The 21,206-nt window shown below is 41.8% G+C and overlaps 1 protein-coding gene across 2 annotated transcripts in view; it reads right to left on the bottom strand.

Annotated features, from left to right (window-relative positions):
- Positions 1-21,206, bottom strand: part of PDE8A (phosphodiesterase 8A) — a 241,158-nt gene that overhangs the window by 53,175 nt on the left and 166,777 nt on the right. For both annotated transcript variants that reach the window (XM_019533679.1, XM_019533678.1), the window contains exons 2-4: positions 8,752-8,808; positions 2,834-3,024; positions 1,608-1,664 (exon numbers count right to left, since the gene is read on the bottom strand). In XM_019533679.1, coding sequence (XP_019389224.1) covers positions 1,608-1,664; positions 2,834-3,024; positions 8,752-8,808 — 305 coding nt within the window. The remainder of the gene's footprint in view (positions 1-1,607; positions 1,665-2,833; positions 3,025-8,751; positions 8,809-21,206) is intronic.

Below are 21,206 nucleotides of genomic sequence, written 5' to 3'. Positions count from 1 at the left end.
TGATTCCACTGGATCAAAACCTGATATTTTGGTTTCATGGGACAGTTCAACATTTTGAAATTGTTATTCTGAATTTCAAGAAAATCAATATACATTCTTAAATTCCATTTCTCAGGAAATGTTCTCAACAAGATTTTGTTCCTTTTGCTATTATTAGAAATCTTATTTTTAATGTATTTTTAATATTACTTTTACATTATTTTGTGATATGTCAGTATTAGCAATAGTGAGAGGAAGAGAATATATGAAATCCTCTACTGACGTGTTATAACTTGATATAGATAAAATAGCTGAAATGTTCCAGCACTTTGATGTTGTTTTAAAAATCAATTCAGGTCAGCTGGTACTCAACACTGATTGAAGTATCTAATCTTCTTTTCAAGATCAAAGTGTCTCTTGCTTGTAGTATAATGAAAGAGTTTGACACGTATACCAGAAATGCACTAGGATTCCTGTGCCCTGTGTGCCTTACCCCAAACAGAATAGGCATCCAGCATTTCTCCAGGCAGGGTACATCCAGCAGCAGCATAGGGGTCTCTTATTTTTATTATTTTCTTTGGGTCACTGGCATTTTTAAGAACAGGTGCAAGACCATGTGCAAAACTGTGGAGTTTCTCATGGCTTCATGTGATGGAACCGGCATAAGCATTTCTAAAACATGCTGCCTGGATCCTTAGATCCTAAACTGCACAGGAAGCTCGTCATCTCAGTCCCTTTTCCACACTCTCTGTGTAGACACTTTGCTTGCTGTTTGGGGAGATTCAGTTGTCCCTGTTTACCAGGATTGCCTCCATAGTGTGGTACACTCCTACTGTTCTGGATGGTTCAACTTAAACTGCTTTTGTTGCTGTTTTGATGGAATCATCAGGGACCCTTCCCCACCCAGTGCTTCTTCCCACCCCACTACTGTTCTGGCTCTTTTAACTGAGGTCAGGCCCAACAGCTGCCTCTGGCCTGGCCCCATGAGTCACACACCAACTCATCTCTGTCTTGACTGCCACCTCCTTCTTTCCTTCTGGTTTGTTCTGCTGTGCAGAGTCTACAGTAGTACACTCTTAGCAAAAAAAGGATGTGGCCAAAAGAAAGATGGAATGGTAATTTATCAGGGGCAGTGTTAGCAGTTCGTCTGCATAGGGTTCAGGACTGGGGATGGAAAGGGGGGAAGCGGGCAGTGCATTTGCTAATCAGACCACCTGCAGCAGTGCAGTGACACTTCCTGTTCTGAAGCTAGTGGGTAAAACATGTTTATAGATGTACTCCAGTAGGGGTGGGCATCAGTGGCTTAACTAGGGCAGAGAAAATGGGTCACCCCTCTGGGAGCTGACTTGTGGGTGAGGGCCAAAAAAAATTGGCTACTGCTGGCAGTTATATGATTGCGGCAGCTACATAATTGCGTCAGCAACGAGAAGTCACCACTGCTCTTGTGCCCTAGGTGTGAACCGGCACCCCTAGTTCAGCAGGGGGGAAGAACTCAGCACATGATATAAATACAATGCCACCAGAGTAAAATGCTCTGATATAAAGCAGTCTAGTATCTGTATCTGTAAAAGACTCAATTCACATTCATTAACAATTCACGTTGAAAAATAAAGATATTTGTAATTTACCTTCGTACTACACCGATAATGACTGTGTTTTCTGAGGGTTTGGTTGTTCTGATAGACCTTAAAATAAAAAACAAGATCACTTAACCTCATTTTAATTCATATCCCCATAAACACTACTGTACCTTTATAAAATTCTTGCTTAATTCCAACTAAAACAAAACACAGCCCAAATCCCAAATGTGTTTGGTAATTAAGACAAGAGAATAAATTTAGTAGCTTATGAGTATCAATGGAAAATATAACACGAAGATTTTACATTCATCAAAGTCTCAGCTAGTTCCAGTGACGGAATAGGAAATATTCTGCTCCATAACAAATGACATGAAGTGCATACTGACACAGCATTTCAATGCTCCTTTTCAAAACAAGCCCCTCCCTTAAGCTGCTCTGCAGTTTTTTTAGACTTGTCCTCACTCTGTTAACGAGCATTTTACTCTGTTCAGGGATTGAGTGGTAAAAAAATGAACAAGGGGAACACTGCTGCTCTTCAGATCTCCTGACAGATCTTAAACTAATTACTTTATTATAACAAGGAGAACAGCATTTGTCCCAGTGCCCTGACCCCACTACACTCACGCAGTCAGTAGTACTCTGACCCTGCCACCCCCACCCTACTGTCTGTTATTTAGTCTAGACATATTCCTAAGGGATCTGTCACTGGAAAGTCAAGGAAATAAAGCCACCACTGACTTTGTAGGAGATGCAAGAAAGCCCATTTTATTTTGTCCCTTATTCCTGTGTTACCATAGTTTGTAGAAGGAATTTTGGGGTAAATTTGTAATATGGTCTTTTTAAGTATAAATGTGCATTTCATTCAAGGTTTTCAAACAGTTTAGGAGTGTAAATGTACTCACAATAAGTTGTCTTGTACATATGTAGTTATTATGACTGAGCATGCAAATAACTAATTAAATGAATTTATACAAAAAATCTCCTGGTTTACATGTGCAATCATGGCAATTGTGTATGTGTGTGTGCAAATCAGGTGTGCAATTGTAGACCTAACTGTTTGAAACTCCAACACTCATACTTGGCTGTGGCAAGGAAATGGTAGCTGTTATTTACTGCTTTTCCTGCTATGAAGCAATGGAGATTATAAATGAGACCCTAGTATTTTTCTAATATAAAAACAACAAATATGTAGCAAAGCATCTGCTATAAAATGAGAAACTTTTTTGTTATACTACAACCAGTATGTTTTAAAATGGCATTGTAACTAGGTTTACCTGCATAGTGCTTCTGCATCAAAATATCTGGAATGTCTATGATCAATAATGATGATTTCATGGTGCTTATCCAGAAAACATTCTAGTGCAGATTCAGGTGTCCTGGCAATGTTACACCGGAATCCAGCTTTTTCGCATGCCCAACAGAACCCGTTACTCTGGTTATCTTCTTTGGCAAACACTAAAAGTACCTGGTTCAACAGAAGATAGTGAAGCATTTTTTAAAAATTAAAATTTTTAAAATTTCCGGATACTTAAATACTGCTATTATGTCCCTATGTCTCCATATGCAATTTTATGAAAACATTAATGAAGTTCACTTGTAAGATTTACATGCAGTATTTAATGTACCTGCTTATTACAAACCCATGGAATGCTTTCATGGCAACATTATTAAAATTAGAATACTGCTCATATATAAGAACAGTAAACCTATGGTTTCTCACAAAAGGAGCCTATAATATACACTTCTCCAGGCCCACCCATTCCAGTGTACTACATAAGTGTAAATACGTGTGTACAAAGTGCCGTCTACTGAAGTGCAGGGGCAGATCCACAGGGGGTAGAGTGGCATGATCCGACCCCTCCTTTTGATGACACTGGCAGCATCAGACAGGAACATTTTTAAGTCCCTGAATCAGGTAAGAATTCCCCCCTCCCTCTTTCTCCATGCTCAGTGGCACACTCATTCCTTCCCATCCCCTCCTCACACTCACTGCTGCCACTACACCCAGCTGCCCTAGGGGTGGAGGGAGCTCCAGAGCCACTCCTGCCCCAACCCAGCCCTGCTGCCTGGGTAGATGGGCTTAGCCAGTGACAGTAACAGCAGAGCAGGAAGGTTTCTCTTCTCAGCATGATGCCCTAGATGCCCCTAGGTGTTTCCCACCAGTCTGGGAAAAGGCACAGGACTCACCATTGCTGCCACTGCCGCTGTCCCTGGCTGAGACGAGCTCCCTGTGCAGCTCAGCTGAAGCAGGACAGGAGCAGCTCTGGCAAGCTGGAGGCAGGGGTGCACCCCCTGCAGTGCTGGCTGCTGCTCTGCAATCCCCTTTACAGCATCCTGGAGCCACCATCCATGCTGAGGTGGTTTGCTAGAGTGATATACTAACACTGCTGCAGTCAAGGGGTGGCTTACCTTGTGCATGTTTATATATAAATTCTGCCTCAAATTTGTGGGAAAAAACTGCACAGGTACTTTACTGGTATGGGCTCCCTTGTAATATGCACTCCCTGTTCTGGTGGACCTCCGAATCCTGGATAAGCATGTTAGCATGAATGCATGTCAGTTTGAGAGTTTGGTCAGTATTTCTCTGCATGCAGCACACCCCAATTAGAACTTGTATGTGGAGTCTGTCAAGCAATTTATTTCACAGCAAGAATGCTGTGATTAAAATACAAGACTGGGACCTAGCACTGGCTCTGTCACAAATTCACTGTGTAACTGTGAAGACCTGCCCTGACCTAAAGGAAATTCAAGTCAATAGCAAAACTCTGGTTGACTTCAATGTAATATGAATCAGGTTGATATCTATAGGGAGCGAAGAGGAATCCGTCTCTGGGCAGTTCATGGGTAGAATATAAGGCCTAGTTAAACGCTGCTTATACAAACAACTTCATAGAGAGAACCAGCTGAGAATGACAAAGACATGTTCCGAATTTGGCTCACTGTCTCACAACAGCACACCTTTGATAATTTATGTACAGATATATGTACAAACTATGCACAGATATATAGTGTAGTCAAATAATAATCTAGGACCTCTTTAAAAACACACCAGAGCCTACTGTAGTTTATACTTCTGCATTATTTTAGGAATTCCACCCGTGGTTACACTTTGGACCAGGTTGATGGAATGTCTACCAATAAATCTTAACGTTTACATGTAGTGCATATTTTTGTAAGGGTAAGAGACTTTGTCCTCATTTAGCTCAGATTCCTTCTATAGCAATGAACAGTAGTTTCTACTAGACTCTTTTTAAAAACATGTCGTAGTTTGAGCTATATTTATTGAAGTTAATTTATAACGCCCTTATGAGGAAAATGCCTTTATAACAAAGCACAGGACAGCAGTCAGCAGATCTGGGCTGCACTCTTGACTCTGCCATAAATGTGCTGTTTAACATTTCTGTACCTCAGTTTTACTATCTTTAAAATGGGGATAATAATACCTAGGTACCTGCCAGGTATATTATGAGGCTGTACTAACTAAACTCTTGATTGGTTCATTACTGGATAGCAATGGTCAACAATGATACAGTCAAGGGAAAAAGCTAGAAGTTTTTTCCTCATCATATTATGACTGATCATGAAATACTTTCTACACCACCAAGTAGTAGGAGGATGTTACACAGTAGTTACTAATGTTCAACTTCTTAAAAACAGCTAGTCTTATAACAGAGTTTTAGAGGAGCTATGTAGACCATTGATACTGGTTTTCACAAAATCTTGGAACGCTGAGGGAATTTCAGTGGACTGAATATGGTAATGTTGTATCAATACTTTAAAATGTGTAACCAGAATGACTTTGGTAATTAAGGGGCTGTCACCCATCCTAGACAAAATAATGGAACAGTTGTTAAAGAAATTAATTAATAGACAGTTAAAGAAGGTTACTATAGTTAATTACAATCAAAAGATTTCTAGAAAATACCATATTTACTTGAATTGAAGATGACCCTGATTATAAGATGACTCCAATAATTAGATTCTATATATGGAATATATAGAAGTTTGTTATACTTTTCCAGGTATAGAATCTAATTATTGGAGGTTTCCCTGGAATTTGTCCCCTCCCACTGCTACAGCAGGGGTCAGGTAGCTCATTTGCTCTTTGCTTTCCCCCAACTTTTTTCTCTAGAAGACCACTCCCCCTCTCCTTGCTATCAGACCCTGCTCTCCCTGAGCACATTAAAGTGAGGAGCAAATGTGAAAAACAACCTTGAAATTAAACATGGCTGTAGTGATTTGCATATACTATCTATGCACTTAGTTCATCCTGAATTGATGCATGTTACCATTTTTTTTAAACTGCTGCAAGTTTTAGCGCACATACTCCATAAACAAGTTTTAGAGCTGCACTTTGGAACCTACTTATATGTAGTACAAACTATGCAGTCCAAAGTCAAAGGCTTATGATTTACTACATAGTTCATTGGGCTAGGCACCACCAGAGTCAACAGCATTTCAAGCCATCCTGACCCCACAGCTCAGCACTGCTCAGTATGTGTGTGTACTTCAGATACCCTCCACAAAGTATCCATGTGCTAATTTGTCCCCACACATGAAAGGAACTGGGTGTTCTCGCCACGAATCCTGGGATCTTCCAAAAATATATATGCAGATGAGGTGCAAGGCAACCTGGTCCAGCTTCATCTCACGGAGGGTGAGGCCATACTAATCATATGCAATAGGCTGAGAGATGGGGCAACAGAGGGATTCTTGGTGAACTGCTCGGGGCCCCATTTCATGATATTTGCCAGGCATTTAAGCCTGAAGAAACAAAATAATTGGAAATGGGAAAGAAAGGCACAGCTCAGCTGAGGGACTGAAGAGGAAATCAAAACGTATGTAATGTCATGGCTCATCATGACTTCAAAAAGAGTTGGCAGTGAGGGGGGCTGTGTGTAATGGGCACTAACGTATGTTTTATTCAGAGAAGCTATACTGGCCCATCCTTGTGGTACATTCCCATCAGCACTGAAAGCCTAATCAAGGCCTTAAAGGTGAATCTTCTGTTCTATTATTGTGTTCTACTCTGGTGTTCTCAATTCAAGAAGTATCTTGAAAAAGTAGAGAGTATTTAGGGAAGAGAAACACGATTGCTTAAAAAACTGGAAACCAGGCCTTCAAGTAAAGACTTCAGGAGCTTGACCTAGTTACCTTACTCAAGAGAAGGTCACTTGATCAGTTTGTGAGTATCTCCAGGGCGAAGTGGGCATGCTAGAAGAGAGGGACAGGCTACAACTTGATCTGGACAGGTTACACAGGTGGCCAGATGAGAATAGGATAGGTTTCAATACTGACAAGTGCAAGGTGATGCACCTGGGGGGGAAGAACCAGCAGCATGCTTACAGGCTGGGGAACTCCCTTCTCATCAGCACAGAGACAGAAAAGGATCTTGGAGTCATTATTGACTCCAAGATGAACATGGGCTGCCAATGTGAGGACACAGTCAGGAAGGCTAACTTCACCTTGTCATGCATCCACAGATGCATCACAAGTAGTTCCAAGGAGGTGATCCTCCCCCTCTATGTGACACTGGTCAGGTCGCAGTTGGAGTACTGTGTCCAGTTTTGGGCACCGCACTTCAGGAGGGATGTGCACAGCATCAAAAGGGTCCAGAGGAGGCCACTCGCATGATCAGGGGGCAGCAGGGCAGGCCCTACAACGAGAGGCTACAGGACCTGAACCTATTCAGCCTCCACAAGAGAAGGCTGAGGGGGGACCTGGTGACCATCTATAAGCTTGCCAAGGGGGACCAGCAGGCAATGTGAGAGTCCCTGTTGCCCTGAGCACTACCAGCAGTAACAAGGAATAACGGCCATAAGTTGACTGAGAGTAGATTCAGACTAGACATCAAGAGGCACTACTTCACAGTCAGGGCGGCTAGAATCCTGAACCAACTTCCAAGGGAAGTGGTGCTTGCTCCTACCCTGGGGATCTTCAAAAGGAGGCTGGATAATCACCTAGCCAGGGTCGTTAGACCCCAGTACTCTTTCCTGCCCATGGCAGGGGGTCTTGATGATCTGTTCAGGTCCCTTCTGACCCTACCAACTATGAAACTATGAAAAAAAAAATTGGTAATAGAGGCCTCTCCCTCACAGCACACAAAGCTAGAACTAAAGACAATGGCTGGAAGTTTTGACAGTGAAACATCCAGAAGATGTCAAAAGGACAAGTATGGAAGGAGAAAGACCCATCAGGAAAGGGGAAGATGCCACTCTTACATTAATTTTTGGAGCTAGACATTAGTATAAGCCATAAAAATGGATAATATTATATTGAAACTGGGTATAGAAAAAGAAGATGACTGGAGCATAGATAATGGCCTACTGCGCCTGTGGGCCTATACCCACTGAAAAGGGGATGAGATAAAAGTGGTAAGACAGATACTGTAGGAACACTCAGAGAGGCAAGAAGAACAAAAAGGGAAGGACAGAATTTCTAGAAAGAGATTACCGTCATGAGTATTAAAGGTAATCACAAGGCAAAAGTGCAAGAGAATGAATGGAGCAGAGTTGTGAGATTTGTCTATCCAGACTATCAGAGAGCAATTTTGTTGAGATCACTTTCAGAAAAATGAAGTGGGTGAAAAACAGACTGGATTGGAACAAGGATGGAAATGTGGTAGGTTAACCAGAACAGGTTATATAGATCCAGGCTGGGCAAAATGCAGCCCAGGGGCCGGATGCGGCCCACCAGGCCATTCTATCTGGCCCATGTGGCCCCTAAAAAATTTAGAAAATTAATATTTATCTGCCCCTGGTTGCCTATTATGTGGCCCTCGATGGCTTGCCAAAACTCAGTAAGCAGCCCTCCACCCAAAATAATTGCCCACCTCTGTTATAGATGGTATATTCAGTTAGTTGAGAAATCCAGGGGAAAACTGGATCCAGCCAGAAACTGGGGATGGGCTGGTCAAAAGTGAATTTTTTTTAGCATGTGAAACTACTTAGAATTGCTGTACATAAATATCTGTTAAATACACACTACCTTAAATGCAAATAAACCCCAAGAGGCTTTACATGCACAGATATTGCAGGCCAATTTTGTGAGCCTTGCCAAAAATCTGGACTTAATTTGTGCTGTGAAATACTTAGTTTAACTTAATTGTTCTCCGTGCAAATTAGAGGATAGGTGTGAAGACAGTTCTGATCATAAGCCAGCATGTGAGTTTTTATATTTCCTAAGGTGTTACCTGAAGTTGATCCTGATGGAGTCTCATAGGGCCAAACTGAACATCTGTTAGTGGCACCTAAAAACAATAACAGGAAAATGTTCTTAATTAGAAGTATCCACACACAGTGGAAGAAAAATTAGCTCTCTTAGAGAAGACATCTCTTATTTACCAGCAGATATATTACTATCATTATAAGTCTGTCTGTTTACAAGGGTGCTGTGCTGCTTTCGGAAATTCATATTCAGTGCCACATTAACAAGGTTATAAATCAGCAAGCTGTTCTTTAAGTCATTTCTCGTTGTGACTTTAAATGTAAAGAAATATATTAGTCACATAAGCACGGCAGACAGCTCATTATTTTTCAGAAATTTCTATATCACTTTAGCTATACTATGATGCATGCAAACGCTAAGAAATTGCTTCCTTTTAGAAGTGTAAAAAGCATTTAATTTTCAAAAGAAAGGCAAAAGCATGTAACTTCACTTTAAGGAAGCTTTTCAGGAATGAAATTCCTTATGTAAGTACAGGAAAGCTGTACAAATGCACATGCATGTTTTATCTCCTGAGTGGTACATTACTCCCCAGAGGTCAGATTGCTAGGACACCTTCCTAAACTGAAGATTACAGCACTCAGATATAAATGCTTGACATCATACATATATTCAAAATACAGTTTTACTTTGAGAACAGTATAAAGGCACCATTCTGGTGTACCATGGTTATTGTATCAGTAATGATTACCATCTCAAATTATATTCAAATCATATGTAAAAAGGGTGTCTTTCTAAGTGCCAACTCAGCTTGGGATCTGAGACCCACAATGGAATCCTTCCTTCTCTTGTGTCATAAAAGAAAATATAAGCAGTGCTGGACACTGTCCGTGGTTGTGTAAAATACTAGTAAATTACTATTCACAAGCTCTACTGACTGTCTTTGATACCACTAGCTATGCCTTATGATCCGCTTGCCTGTAGGGCAGGACTAAGTACAAAGGTGACCTAGAGGCTTGAGGACAGATTTGCAAAGGTATTTAAGTACATATCTAGAGGTTTAGTAGAATTTTCAAAAGCACTTAAGCAGGGTAGATGCTTCTGAAAATCCTGCTGTTTATCTGCATCTCTCGTTGTTTATTTAACCTTATACAGCTAACCTTTATTTTGTTTTTTATTTTGGTTTTTTTGGTTTCCGAGAGATATGACAAACAATCTGCAAACAATTCTGTTGATACAAAAGGGGAACTAGAAGCTAGCTGGTTCTCTGTTAGTTGTGTAGGCACTACAGGGCACAGGGGAATGAAAAAGCAGAAAAAAATTATTTTTGGCAATGTAGTAAACAGAAAGGACTCTGGATACATATGCTCAAGGAACAGATCTGTTGAGTGGAAAGGTGGTATTTTTACATTGTTCTTTTTCAGAGCACAACCACACTTGAAGAGAGATATTCCTCTGCAGCCTCATTTTTTTTCCAAGAAATATTTTTAAAGAGCCATCAACATAGTTCACATAAAATATTTTAAAATGATATGCTCTGTTCTCTCTATGATCTTAGTGCTCCATTCCTCAGCCCTTAAAATTTTTCACGTGTGCTTTATCGAATCAACTTGGAAATCAGCAATATTAATTTAAATGGGCAAAAAACCATGGGGGGGGGGGGGAAATGCCAGTGTAAAGCCCAAAAAACCAACACAGGAATTGATGTTCACCTTTGTTATTAAAGAGGGCTTTTGGTAGTGGCTCTACAATTGATATTGAGGGGTCCCAGATTTACACACAGTGATTTCCAGACCAGGCTTCCTCAGTTTAAACACTTCCTGAAATGGGGAGAGGTGGGGGGTTGTGATTTCCAGCATTGGAAATTCTTTCTGGAATGTAAAAATCTATCAGCTTTGTTCTAGTTCTCACCTTACTGCCAGTCCTAAAAATTCTGTACTAAGAAATTAGTGCATACTTTTTGTTGATATTGCATGAGGCATATGTGAGTCCAGCTCCCTGTCATAGCTTTATTGGCTTTGCAGGATTAACAATAGTAAGAACTTAGTTTTAATCAGTAAAGTCAGCAGAAATTCCTGGAGGATATACAGGGAACGTATCTGCTGCAAAGAGATACCATTTTTACAGTCACTTTTCTGACCGTAACCACACTTTAAATTAAATTTTGAAATATTTATTTTTGTGCAGTCCAGCTGCCAGCATAAAGCAGCAAGTGTTTTCAATTTCAACTAAAGATGGGCCTGAACTGTAATTCAAATCCACAGCTGAACTTCATCAAAGTTTAGAGGTGTCAAAACAGAGTTTTGGTTCAGGTCCAAGGTTAATTTTAACAATAAGATACAATCATTGTTGCCAGTTTTGCTTTTCATATGCTTCTTTTTTTCTAACAGTTTGCAAAACAATTTATGGAAGCATTAAAAGACTGAAGGTCTAATACTGCACATGACTGAGCACTGACTCTTACAGGCATTAAAGGAGACTAGCACATTACAGGAAGCATTATCACTTAGGAGAATTGGGCCTAAAAGTCAAATTCAGGCCAAGCAACATTGTACTGCCAGGTGCTGTGAAATTTTCCCCTCTACCACACTGCCAGTAAAACACCTCAGCCTCCCTTGCAAATCCCTGCTATTTCAGACTAGGGCTCCTCTTAAGTAGATACTGTCAACTGTGACCAATCACCATATATCACCATTTTTAAAATCATGCACAAAGAGTTCAACCCTACTCACCCTATTACCAAACCTACTTCTTTGAAAACAATGGGTCTTCTCAATGGGATAAAACAAGAAGGATTTATCAAATGGAGAGTTAGCTGAGTCTGTAAAACACATTTCTGCCCACAACCAGGAGAGTTTTGGGTTTTTTTACTGGAAACATCCATGTATGTACTCTTTAAGCTTCAGTTCTGCATACTGCCCAAATGCAATAACCTGTTTTGTTACATGTTAACTTTCTGTGTTGGATAGAAGAAAAACCCTGTCTTCATGTCAGCTAGAAATTTTGGTGAAGTCTGGTTAATTCTTAAACCTGCTGAAGTCTATTCAAATAACTTGATTAATCATTTCAGCTGTATTTCTGAAGCTGGTAGTCTTGAGAATCAAAGTTTTGGTTAAGTGCTGTGCCCAAAACTATTACAATAAAGGCTTTGGCAAGAATTAATATACTATTAAAAGGGAAGCTGACTTATGGGAGGACTATATAAACTTTACAAATAACTCTAAAGCTACAAGAATGAACAGAGAACAAAAGGCATAACAACTGCATCAATGCACATTTATCTAGATGCATATTTTGCTACTTCCTTTAAATTCGGGGCCCAGATATGAACCTCACAAACATGTGAGCATACACAGCAGAATCTGAGATACTGAAAGTGACCTAGTTATGAATTTAAGTGTTTTAAAAAAATGTTTATTTGGCCCGTACAACCCTAGCGACAGGACTATCGCTTTAAATGAGGGCCCAACTCGGAGAAATGGTGAGAAGCGGGCAAAATTCTGGATGATTGTACCAACCCTCTACAGGCTCCTCCAGTATGGCCCCATCTTTAATTTCCCCAATTTTAAAATGTCAATGGTATTACCTGCTTGCATTCTCTGTGCAAATAAAAAGACAGATTAGAAAGCATCTCTGCCCAGCTAAACCATACTTGCTTGGCTCCTGCACAAACCTAGGTCTGACTGAAGTCAGTGGGATCTAGTGCATGATCTGACTTATTAAAATGGGAGTGACCCTGTTCCCCCGAGCACTACCAGGAGTAACAAGGAATAACGCCCATAAGTTGACTAAGAGTAGGTTCAGGCTAGACATCAGGAGGCACTACTTCACAGCAAAGGCGGCTAGGATCTGGAACCAACTTCCAAGGGAACTGGTGCTCGCTCCTACCCTGGGGGTCTTCAAAAGGAGGCTGGATAATCACCTAGCCAGGGTCGTTTGACCCCAGCACCCTTTCCTGCCCATGGCAGGGGGTCGGACTCGATGATCTGCTCAGGTCCCTTCTGACCCTACCAACTATGAAATTATGAAACCAATAGGTCCACTGACCTTAATGGCAGTTGATCTGGTTCTTACCAACAACTACATGTGCAGGGAAGGGTTTTACACCCTCTGACCCCTACACTGAAACATTAGTGAAAATAATAGTAAAAATAATTCACATATCCAATGCTGAGAGAGAAGTGAACATTTGGGTAAATACAAACAACTGAAATAAGCTTTCAAAAGAGAGATCCAAACAACTGTGACTGGTCTGATTAAAGTACAACAAGCTAGATGGTGACCTGACATAACCTATGAAGGCATTTCAGGTTTCTTTTTCACTACACAGAAGAGCAGAATCTACAGGAAAAATGTATTCACATTTTTTGGGGGAGGAGGGGGAAGGTTTCCCTTTTCCCTTCTTACATGGAAAACAATCTGTTCAATGAGCTTGCTCAAAGAATGCTTGTAGCAAAGGATGGAAAAAGCAGCTTAATCCATGTGCTAGTCATGGTGATAAAACTACTTGGTTATGATGTGGGACACATCAAAAGGGCCTACATTCCACAGGTTTCCTATTTACTAGCGCTCTAATATCTTGGCTTTGTCTAAAATGCCTCAGTTACCCTTACTAACTGGAAAGGAGAAAAAACCTCCAAAACAGCAGTCAACTGGAAAAAAAATCCTTGGCTATTAACTACCATATGCTATTCTGACACATTTCCTTTGCAGGCTGATCTTAGTATTTTACGAAGGTTATACACAATGTTTTTACTCAGCTCCCAGTCCAGTCCAAGGTATAAACCATGACAGCTGCCTCAGCTGTAAACCAACCTGTGTTGAGAAGGGCTCCACTGCAGAGGAGTAACTGGAGCAGTGAAAAGGAGAGTGCTTATCCAAATCAAATCATCCACAATTTGCAAATGCCTCAGTCTTTCTAATTGCCTCTCTGCCAGCAGGCGGAGCTGCAGTGCACAGCCAGTGGGAACTACCCAGGCACATGATACATTTATATAATAAGCAGACTTCACAACATAGTAAAATGTGGCTTTTCCAAATAGCCTTTTATTCAAATAATCATTCTGTCAAGTCTCAAGCTTTAAGTTTGATATCTAATCCAGTAGTATTAAACCACAATATATTAATTGTATTTTAGAGAGAGATGGAAGTAGTGTGTTCAGCTAGCAAAGTGACCTTTCCTAAATACTTACTGATAGAAGACCTAGCAACATAAAAGGAGATTCATTATCACAAAATGATCCTATCCTTGAAAGTAAGGATATTATGAAGATTAACTATTGTATCACTTCTTCTTTGTACTTATATGTGTACTATATTTCCAAGAATGGTCCATGAAAACTGAAGCACAGAATTAAAAAGAGATCCATCCACAACAGAGCACAGAGCCTAGGCATGCTCTGTTTAGAAGAGAGATGTTTGAGGGGGGACATGATAAGGGAGGGACACTGCAGCAGGCCCAGTACACTGTGACAAGATACTGGGCAAGGTGGACCTATGGTCTGACCCGCTAATTGTCAATTCCATGTTCGTACATAGAATTCTAATTTCAAATCAAACATGTTGGATGTGTTTCAGCATCTACCCAACCTAGTAAGCTTCTACAAATACATTACTATATTTACTATGCACAGTACTTCCAGCCTGGTCTGTTCAGTACCTGTTTAAAAACATGAAAAGCAAAAGCTAGATGACACTCACCACTATGAGAACTCCACTAAAGTGAAATTTTGTGTGTGCATCCTATTTCCTCAGTTGCCTTCACACAAGAGCTAAAATTGCATTTGAGGTAAAGATGATTTTGACATACAACATCCAGATCTGGATCTGAACAATCCAAAAGCCGAAATGTGATCAGATTTGTGGAATAAGCTCTGGATCTTCTCTCACTGATAGTTTGCTTTACACATGCCTATACACATACACCTGGAGGCTGTAAGCTTGGTACAGTTCAGATCCTTGGAATGCTTACTGTGCTCTAGAGCCAGCTATTTCTGTGTGGTAAGGGCACGCGGTAAAGCATTTGGAGTTATATCCTGTGCTAAAGAGAAAAACAGCAGCTTAAATGATCTGGCTTGTATTTTTGAATAAACTGTAAACCCTATAATAGTGGTTATCTATACATAGGCTGCGGAAATAGCTACCACTATAAATGCAAAAACAGCAGTAAAGATACTTTCAGCCCTTCAGAGCTCTACCAAGTCCAACAATTCTTCAGAATTTAATTGATGAAGAAGTATTCTTGAAAAGTCTACAAAGGTAATGGCAACAGGAAAAAAGTACAATATGTGGAAATGTAATTGCTTCAGATGAGAAAAAGGTACTTGTATGGTGCTGGTGCCCCTTTCCATATTTAGGTCAAATTGAATGAATTCTAGTAGGTCAGCTAGATCTATAGTTTGCCAGTTTTATCAGTTGGAAACTGTCCTCCAAGCCTTTGCCAAAAAAATTATTGTTTCGGAGTTGAATGTCAGTCCATGTCTAGAAAATGCTCCTTGGAACCTGATGACTACTCCATGCCTCAACTCTCTCACAACACTGAGCCCTACTGCTTCCTCCTTTGCAAGGGGGAGCAAGATCCCTCAGTCTGTCTCATGTAATTCTTCAGAGGCAGCTGCATAAATGTGGACGGGAAGAAATTCCCATAGACCTCTGCAACCTACTTCTTTTTCTTCTCATTTGACAAGGATACAGCTGCTCCGTGGGCTGAGAGCAGATAATACTGAGCTCTGAGACACAGTATATCCTTCATATGCTGAGGATAGTATCAGTAAGAAGCTTCAAAATACTGTGCTCTCTCTATCTGTTGACAGACAGAAACTATACTCAGGCGGAGTAGCACAGAAGACATCAAAGAAGTTGGTCTTTAAGTTTGGCAAGAGATAAGCCAAGAAACCTTTACAATTCAGTTTAATAACATTGTTTGGGACTATGGCATTCTGCAACAGCAGAGAATATACCTAGTGTTGGCTTTCCCAACTCCTCTGTATGACTTAAAAAGATATTTCACTCACCTTCCACTGCCTCGGGTGTATTAATTTTGTAGGCAGATTGAGAACTGCCTTGTTCTTCTTTCTTTTGCAGATTCTTTGTACAAATAATACATTCTTTTGGCCCAGAGGGAAATTTTTGCTGCCTGCATTTTAACAGTTGAGCTGTGATGCATTCTGGGAGATTTAAATATACCACAGTAGTTCTATTGTTTAATATTATTATAACTACCCACCCTCTTGTAATTCTGCAGCAATCTTAACACCCTGGAGTACAGCAACGAGCTCTAATTTGTTTCATATCTACCTCCCATATTTCTTTCTACTGGATACCACTTGCTAGTTATTTATTTCAAGGTGTTTACAGCTACACCAAGATATGAAAGGTGTCTGCCACTGGCCAAAAGATTCTTTTTGGACATTCAGTCAATTCCTTTATATGCATTTCTCTTGCATTTATCTTTGTGGTACCTATATTTGAATAGGTTTCATTATGAGAAAAGCCTAGCCTAATCAGGGAAATTTTCAATTACTGTTTCTCCATGCCAGGCAAACTTTTCATACCTTAATCTACCAATACTGCAACGGCCACAAACAGGTCAGGACAAGAAAGAAGTAGCTCTAGCACAGAAACAGCACATAGTGGTCAAAGCTGACAGTGGATCTGTTGGGCTCTCATACAGAACATTTTAAATCAGTCTTAAACTAGGAAGCGGTCACCGGTTAAGAAACAAACCAACTTTTCATAGAGGCTGGTTGCCCATCCTTCCTACTGAAGTCGGAGAGACATTAAAGAAAGAACATGAGGAATGCACTTCTCCTTTGGTGCTGAAACCTGGCATGTGGCTCAGAGCCAAAACTACTGTATGGAGAGGGGGCCTCGGAGCAAATTGCAGTGGCCTCTATGGCCAGATCCAGACATGTAGGCACGTGCAGTTTGTGGCACCGCAAACCATCTTCTGTCCCCAGCTGGCTGGGGCACAGGGTGCCTCAGTGAGGGCTCTGCCTGCTCCCCCATATTGAGGCACGGTGCACCTCAGCCAGCTGCTCCGTGGCTGGGATGCAAGATGCCTCACTGCAAGGGCTCCTCAGTGTGTGGAGAGGGGGAGCAGGCAGCCCCTGTGCTCCAGCCAACCCGCTGCAGCAAGCACATGGAGCAGCAGGACAATGTGTCATGCTGCAAAGTGCAGTGGCAAGGGTGTGCACTGCGGCACAAAGTAGCAGCACAAATTTGTAGCACTACTATTTGTGCTGCTGCAAATGCACACCACTGCTCATATAGACATGGCCTAGGTGATCTGTGTACCATTCATGATACAACAAGGTAGAGTCACCTGGAGCATATTGTTGTGGAAATCGTCTCATAAAATGTAACCTCCTGGAGCTTTGACTATGGGAAGCAGCTTTCCATGCCTGGGTGTTGACCTGAGTTTTTTCTACACATTAGTATTTGTTGTTACAAAACCTAATTTTGGGAACAGAATACATCATCCTACTGCTGTCAAGGGCCTACAACTAACTGCAATCTGCTAACAGCGAGGCAAGGAATGAGTTGAGATGGCTTCTCTTGACTGGCTGAAAACTACATGTATCCTCATCCTGTTAGCTCAGAGCTCCAGTACCTCCAACCCTGGCCCATCTGTTTGTCTCTGCACCTGCTATAACTTGCCTTTTAGACTGCAAGCTTGTTAAGGCAGAGGCTCTGGTTTATTGTGTCCAAAAGCGCAACAGAGCCCAAGCACAACAAAGCTCAGACCCGCTAATATTAAATAATGATAATAAATACTTCCACTCCGTACTGCAACCCTGCATTTCCCATCCTGAGCCCGACAAATGCTCATTTAACTTTGGAAAATCATGAACATTTAAAAAAATGAAGGCTTCTTAGCCTCAAAACTTGTTTCTAAAGAAGCATATGACTAACAAGCAGAGAATAATCTGAAACAAGCACTGTTGCAGCTGCAAGTGTTCTTCTGAGTTTTCTGTTCAATAAAAAACAGGGATACTCTTTTTATTTGTGGCAGTTACCTTTATTTCTCTACATATTTGCATTAATGTTGCCTGCTGTCCACCACAGATGGATAAAGCTCTCAGGGTACTGTTATGAGGAGGACAAACAAACAGGTAGATAAAGATAGCTGGGGATCCCTTCTTCCCTTCAGCAGCCAGAACTTGTTCCCTATCCAAGGAAATGAGTGACTAGTTTCCTTTAATACAGATGCCCGTTCATCTCTGTGGACCTACAGGAGAGTTTGAAACCTGACACTGATCTTGTACTTGAGTCTGGTTCAGTAATACACAGAGCTTCTGTCAGCCCGCAGAGCTGCTTAAATATTGCACATTTCATCGATGGGATGAACAGTTTTTTTAAAAGTACAGTAGAACCATTTTACAGTTATGGCAACCCCCCCCCCCCGACCCTCAGGCACATATCTTCACTAGAAAAGGGTGCTCACATCTTCCCAATTCCAAACAGCATAATTCAATACAGCAAAACCACTTGGGGTTTTTATTCTACTTCTCTAATAAACACTATTTCACTCTATTTGGGGTGTTGTAGACAGGGTACATTTTTGTTCTGACTGAAAACATTTTGCAAAGACAGCTTTTAACTATATTGTCCTTTTAGACTCCAAGCTATTTTTTGTAGGCTCTGCATATAAGAAACACTTCTTGGGCAAAAGAATTGCTGGATCTGCAAAAGAAGTGACTGTTCATGCAAAATGATGCATTATGCAGCATGCTTTTCTTTCTAATAAACAGAAATGCCTGTTTGGCTAATACGTTATCCTTCCAGAAGTGCCTCACAGAAGAACTAGTATCTATGGCAACCCTGCTCTCAGCAGACTCAGCATCCCTCTAGACTTCTTTCTTAATAAACAAGTAATCATCAAGGAAACCTTTAAGACACTATATATTGGTACAGTTGTTATGCAAGAAACATATTCAGTCCCTCAGACCAAGTACTGGCTGCAAGCAAAATTCGGACTGCACTGAAGTAAATAGTAAAACTTTCAATAACTTCAGAATGACAAAGATTTTCCAGATATGTCAAGGTGACTTTCTATGGCGTTATAATTCAGAACTGTAAGAATAATAATGTATAAAGACTAAATGCCCCTTTTAAAACTTATGAATGTCATCATTATTTAACAGAGATTTCAAGGAAAGAGATGTCTGAATAATTTGGAGAGATAAAACTAGAAATACTTATATTCTTTAAAAGATGCTTCTGTAGCCACCCATTACATGTAAGGTGCTGCCAGCACTCTCATGAAGATTTTTTGTACAAGTTACCAAAGAAAAGAACAATTCTGAAATTTTAAAGGAGGAAAAAAAAAAAAGAAGCTGCACCGGTAAAGGGCCCTGCAGGTGGAGAAGTATAAAGAGTACACTGTACATTGACAAGGCTAATGATAATACGTGACACAATAATCTAAAATGATCAGTGTGTGTTTTGCGTAACATGAATATTGGTTCATATGTGCACATGATCAGGCAGATGTAGGATCTTCATTTGTCATTTGGACAGCTGCTTTCAAAATGGCAGCACCTCTGCTTGAAAGGTGGAGCTGGTTTTTAAATCAGCCCTTGAAGTTCTTTATCAGCTTTTACAACCTGCAAGTCCACCTGAACCATCCAGTGGGCCTTTTCAAAACAAACAGGTTCAAATCCTGGCACGGCATTGGTTTTTTGTGAAGTGAGCTTTTTTCTTGATGTTCCTGGTAGGGCCATATTAAGCTTCGGTCCTTGATTCGATTTGGCAGAGATTGGGCCCAATTCGGTGGCCGAATCTCTGAATTGAATCAGAGGACCCTTTAATCTCTCTGAATCAAATCTGAAATCTCTAAATTGATTTGGAGACATTTGAAAAGATTCACCGATTCAGACACAGACACAGCTTTAAATGTTTTTTCTACATATCTCAAGGTACCAGGTGGCTCGTGAATGCTGCAATGCTGGGGTGCATGGAGTGTCCAACAGAAATGTGGGGGGGTCCCCAGTGCACTCGGCAGCAGACCCAGAAGTGGAGCAGAAGCACTTCCAGTCCTGCCAGGGAGTGCGTTGGACCCCAGCCCCCCGGCTTGGCGACTGATGCCTCCTGGGTCTGGGATGGTGCCTGGGGTCCCCCTTGTGGCTGATCTCCGAGCCAGGAGAGCATTGGGGGGGGGGCCCAAGCACACTCCCCAGTGGACCCAGAAGTGGCCTTCTGGTCCACTTTTGGATTCACCACCGCAGGGGGCCTCCCACACTTCTGTGGGATGTTCCATCCACTCCACCACTGCAGTATGCATGAGCCTCGCCTGGTACCTCAAGGTACATAGAAAAAAAACATTTAAAACTGTGTCTATGGCCGAATTGGTGATTCTCTGAATCAGCATCAAATCTTCAGTTTTGGATTCGGCCAAATCGAATCAGGGACAGTGATCTGAATCAATTAATCGAATCACTGTCCTCAGTTCAGGCCAAATGCAAATCCAAATAGAATAGGGCCTGTTTCACACACCCATAGTCCTGGGGAGTACCATAATGTTTGTACTTTAAACATATCATTGCCTAAACTAAATTTTGCAACAAAGCAACTTCAGAAAAATGACTACTACTATCTACTTAGGCTCCGGAGCGGCAAGAGACATGCAGGTGAAAGCCCGCTGTGCCCCCGGTCCTCCGAAGCCCCCCCAAAGACCCCCCAGCAGCCGCAGAGCCCTCTGCTGATCCCCAGCACAGCCAGAGGCAAGTGGGGCCCGTGGTGAGAGGGGGTTAACTTCTGAGTGGGAGGAGGCGGCTGAGTGGAGCCGGGCTGGGTCAAGCCCCACCCAGGCCCCTACTTTGCCCAGCCCCCCAGGGAGCCATGTAACCGGAGCCACATGAACAGGCTGTGCAAACAGGCACACTTGGCTGCTGGCGCGTGAGTTAGCACGGAGTTCCACCCATGACTGGACCACGGGTATTGATGGCTACACCCTGTACAGGAGGGATCGTGTAGATAAAAGGGGAGAGTGTGTAGCTCTCTATGTTAAGGAAAGCTACACGACCCTGCAAGCTGATCTTGGCGACCAGCGTGGATGACTGGAGACCCTCTGGGTTAAAATCCATGGGGAACACGGCACAGGGGACACAACGGTGGGAGTCTACTACAGACCTCCCATCCAAAGTCAAGAGCTTGACCAGGAGTTCGCCCAGGAACTGGCTGAGGCCGCATGCTCCAGGACCATGGTTGTCATGGGTGACTTCAATTACCCAGACATCTCGTGGGAAGATCACTCAGCAAAATCTGAGCAGTCGCAAAGCTTCCTCTCGTGCATGGATGACCTCTGCCTGACTCAAGAAGTCTATGGGTTAATGAGAGGCAAAGTGCTGCTCGACCTGGTACTGGCTACTGGAGATGACCTAATCAGAGACCTAGTGATCTATGGGAAGCTGAGTGACAGCGACCATGAGCTGATCACCTTCACCATCCGCCGTAAAGCTGGCAAGTCAGTCAGCAACACAG

This window comes from Crocodylus porosus, unplaced genomic scaffold, assembly GCF_001723895.1.
Source record: "Crocodylus porosus isolate Cpor-Errol unplaced genomic scaffold, CroPor_comp1, whole genome shotgun sequence".
Classification (NCBI taxonomy): Eukaryota; Metazoa; Chordata; order Crocodylia; family Crocodylidae; genus Crocodylus; species Crocodylus porosus.
Note: the sequence above shows the minus strand (reverse complement) of the source record. Positions and strands in the feature narration are given on the sequence as shown.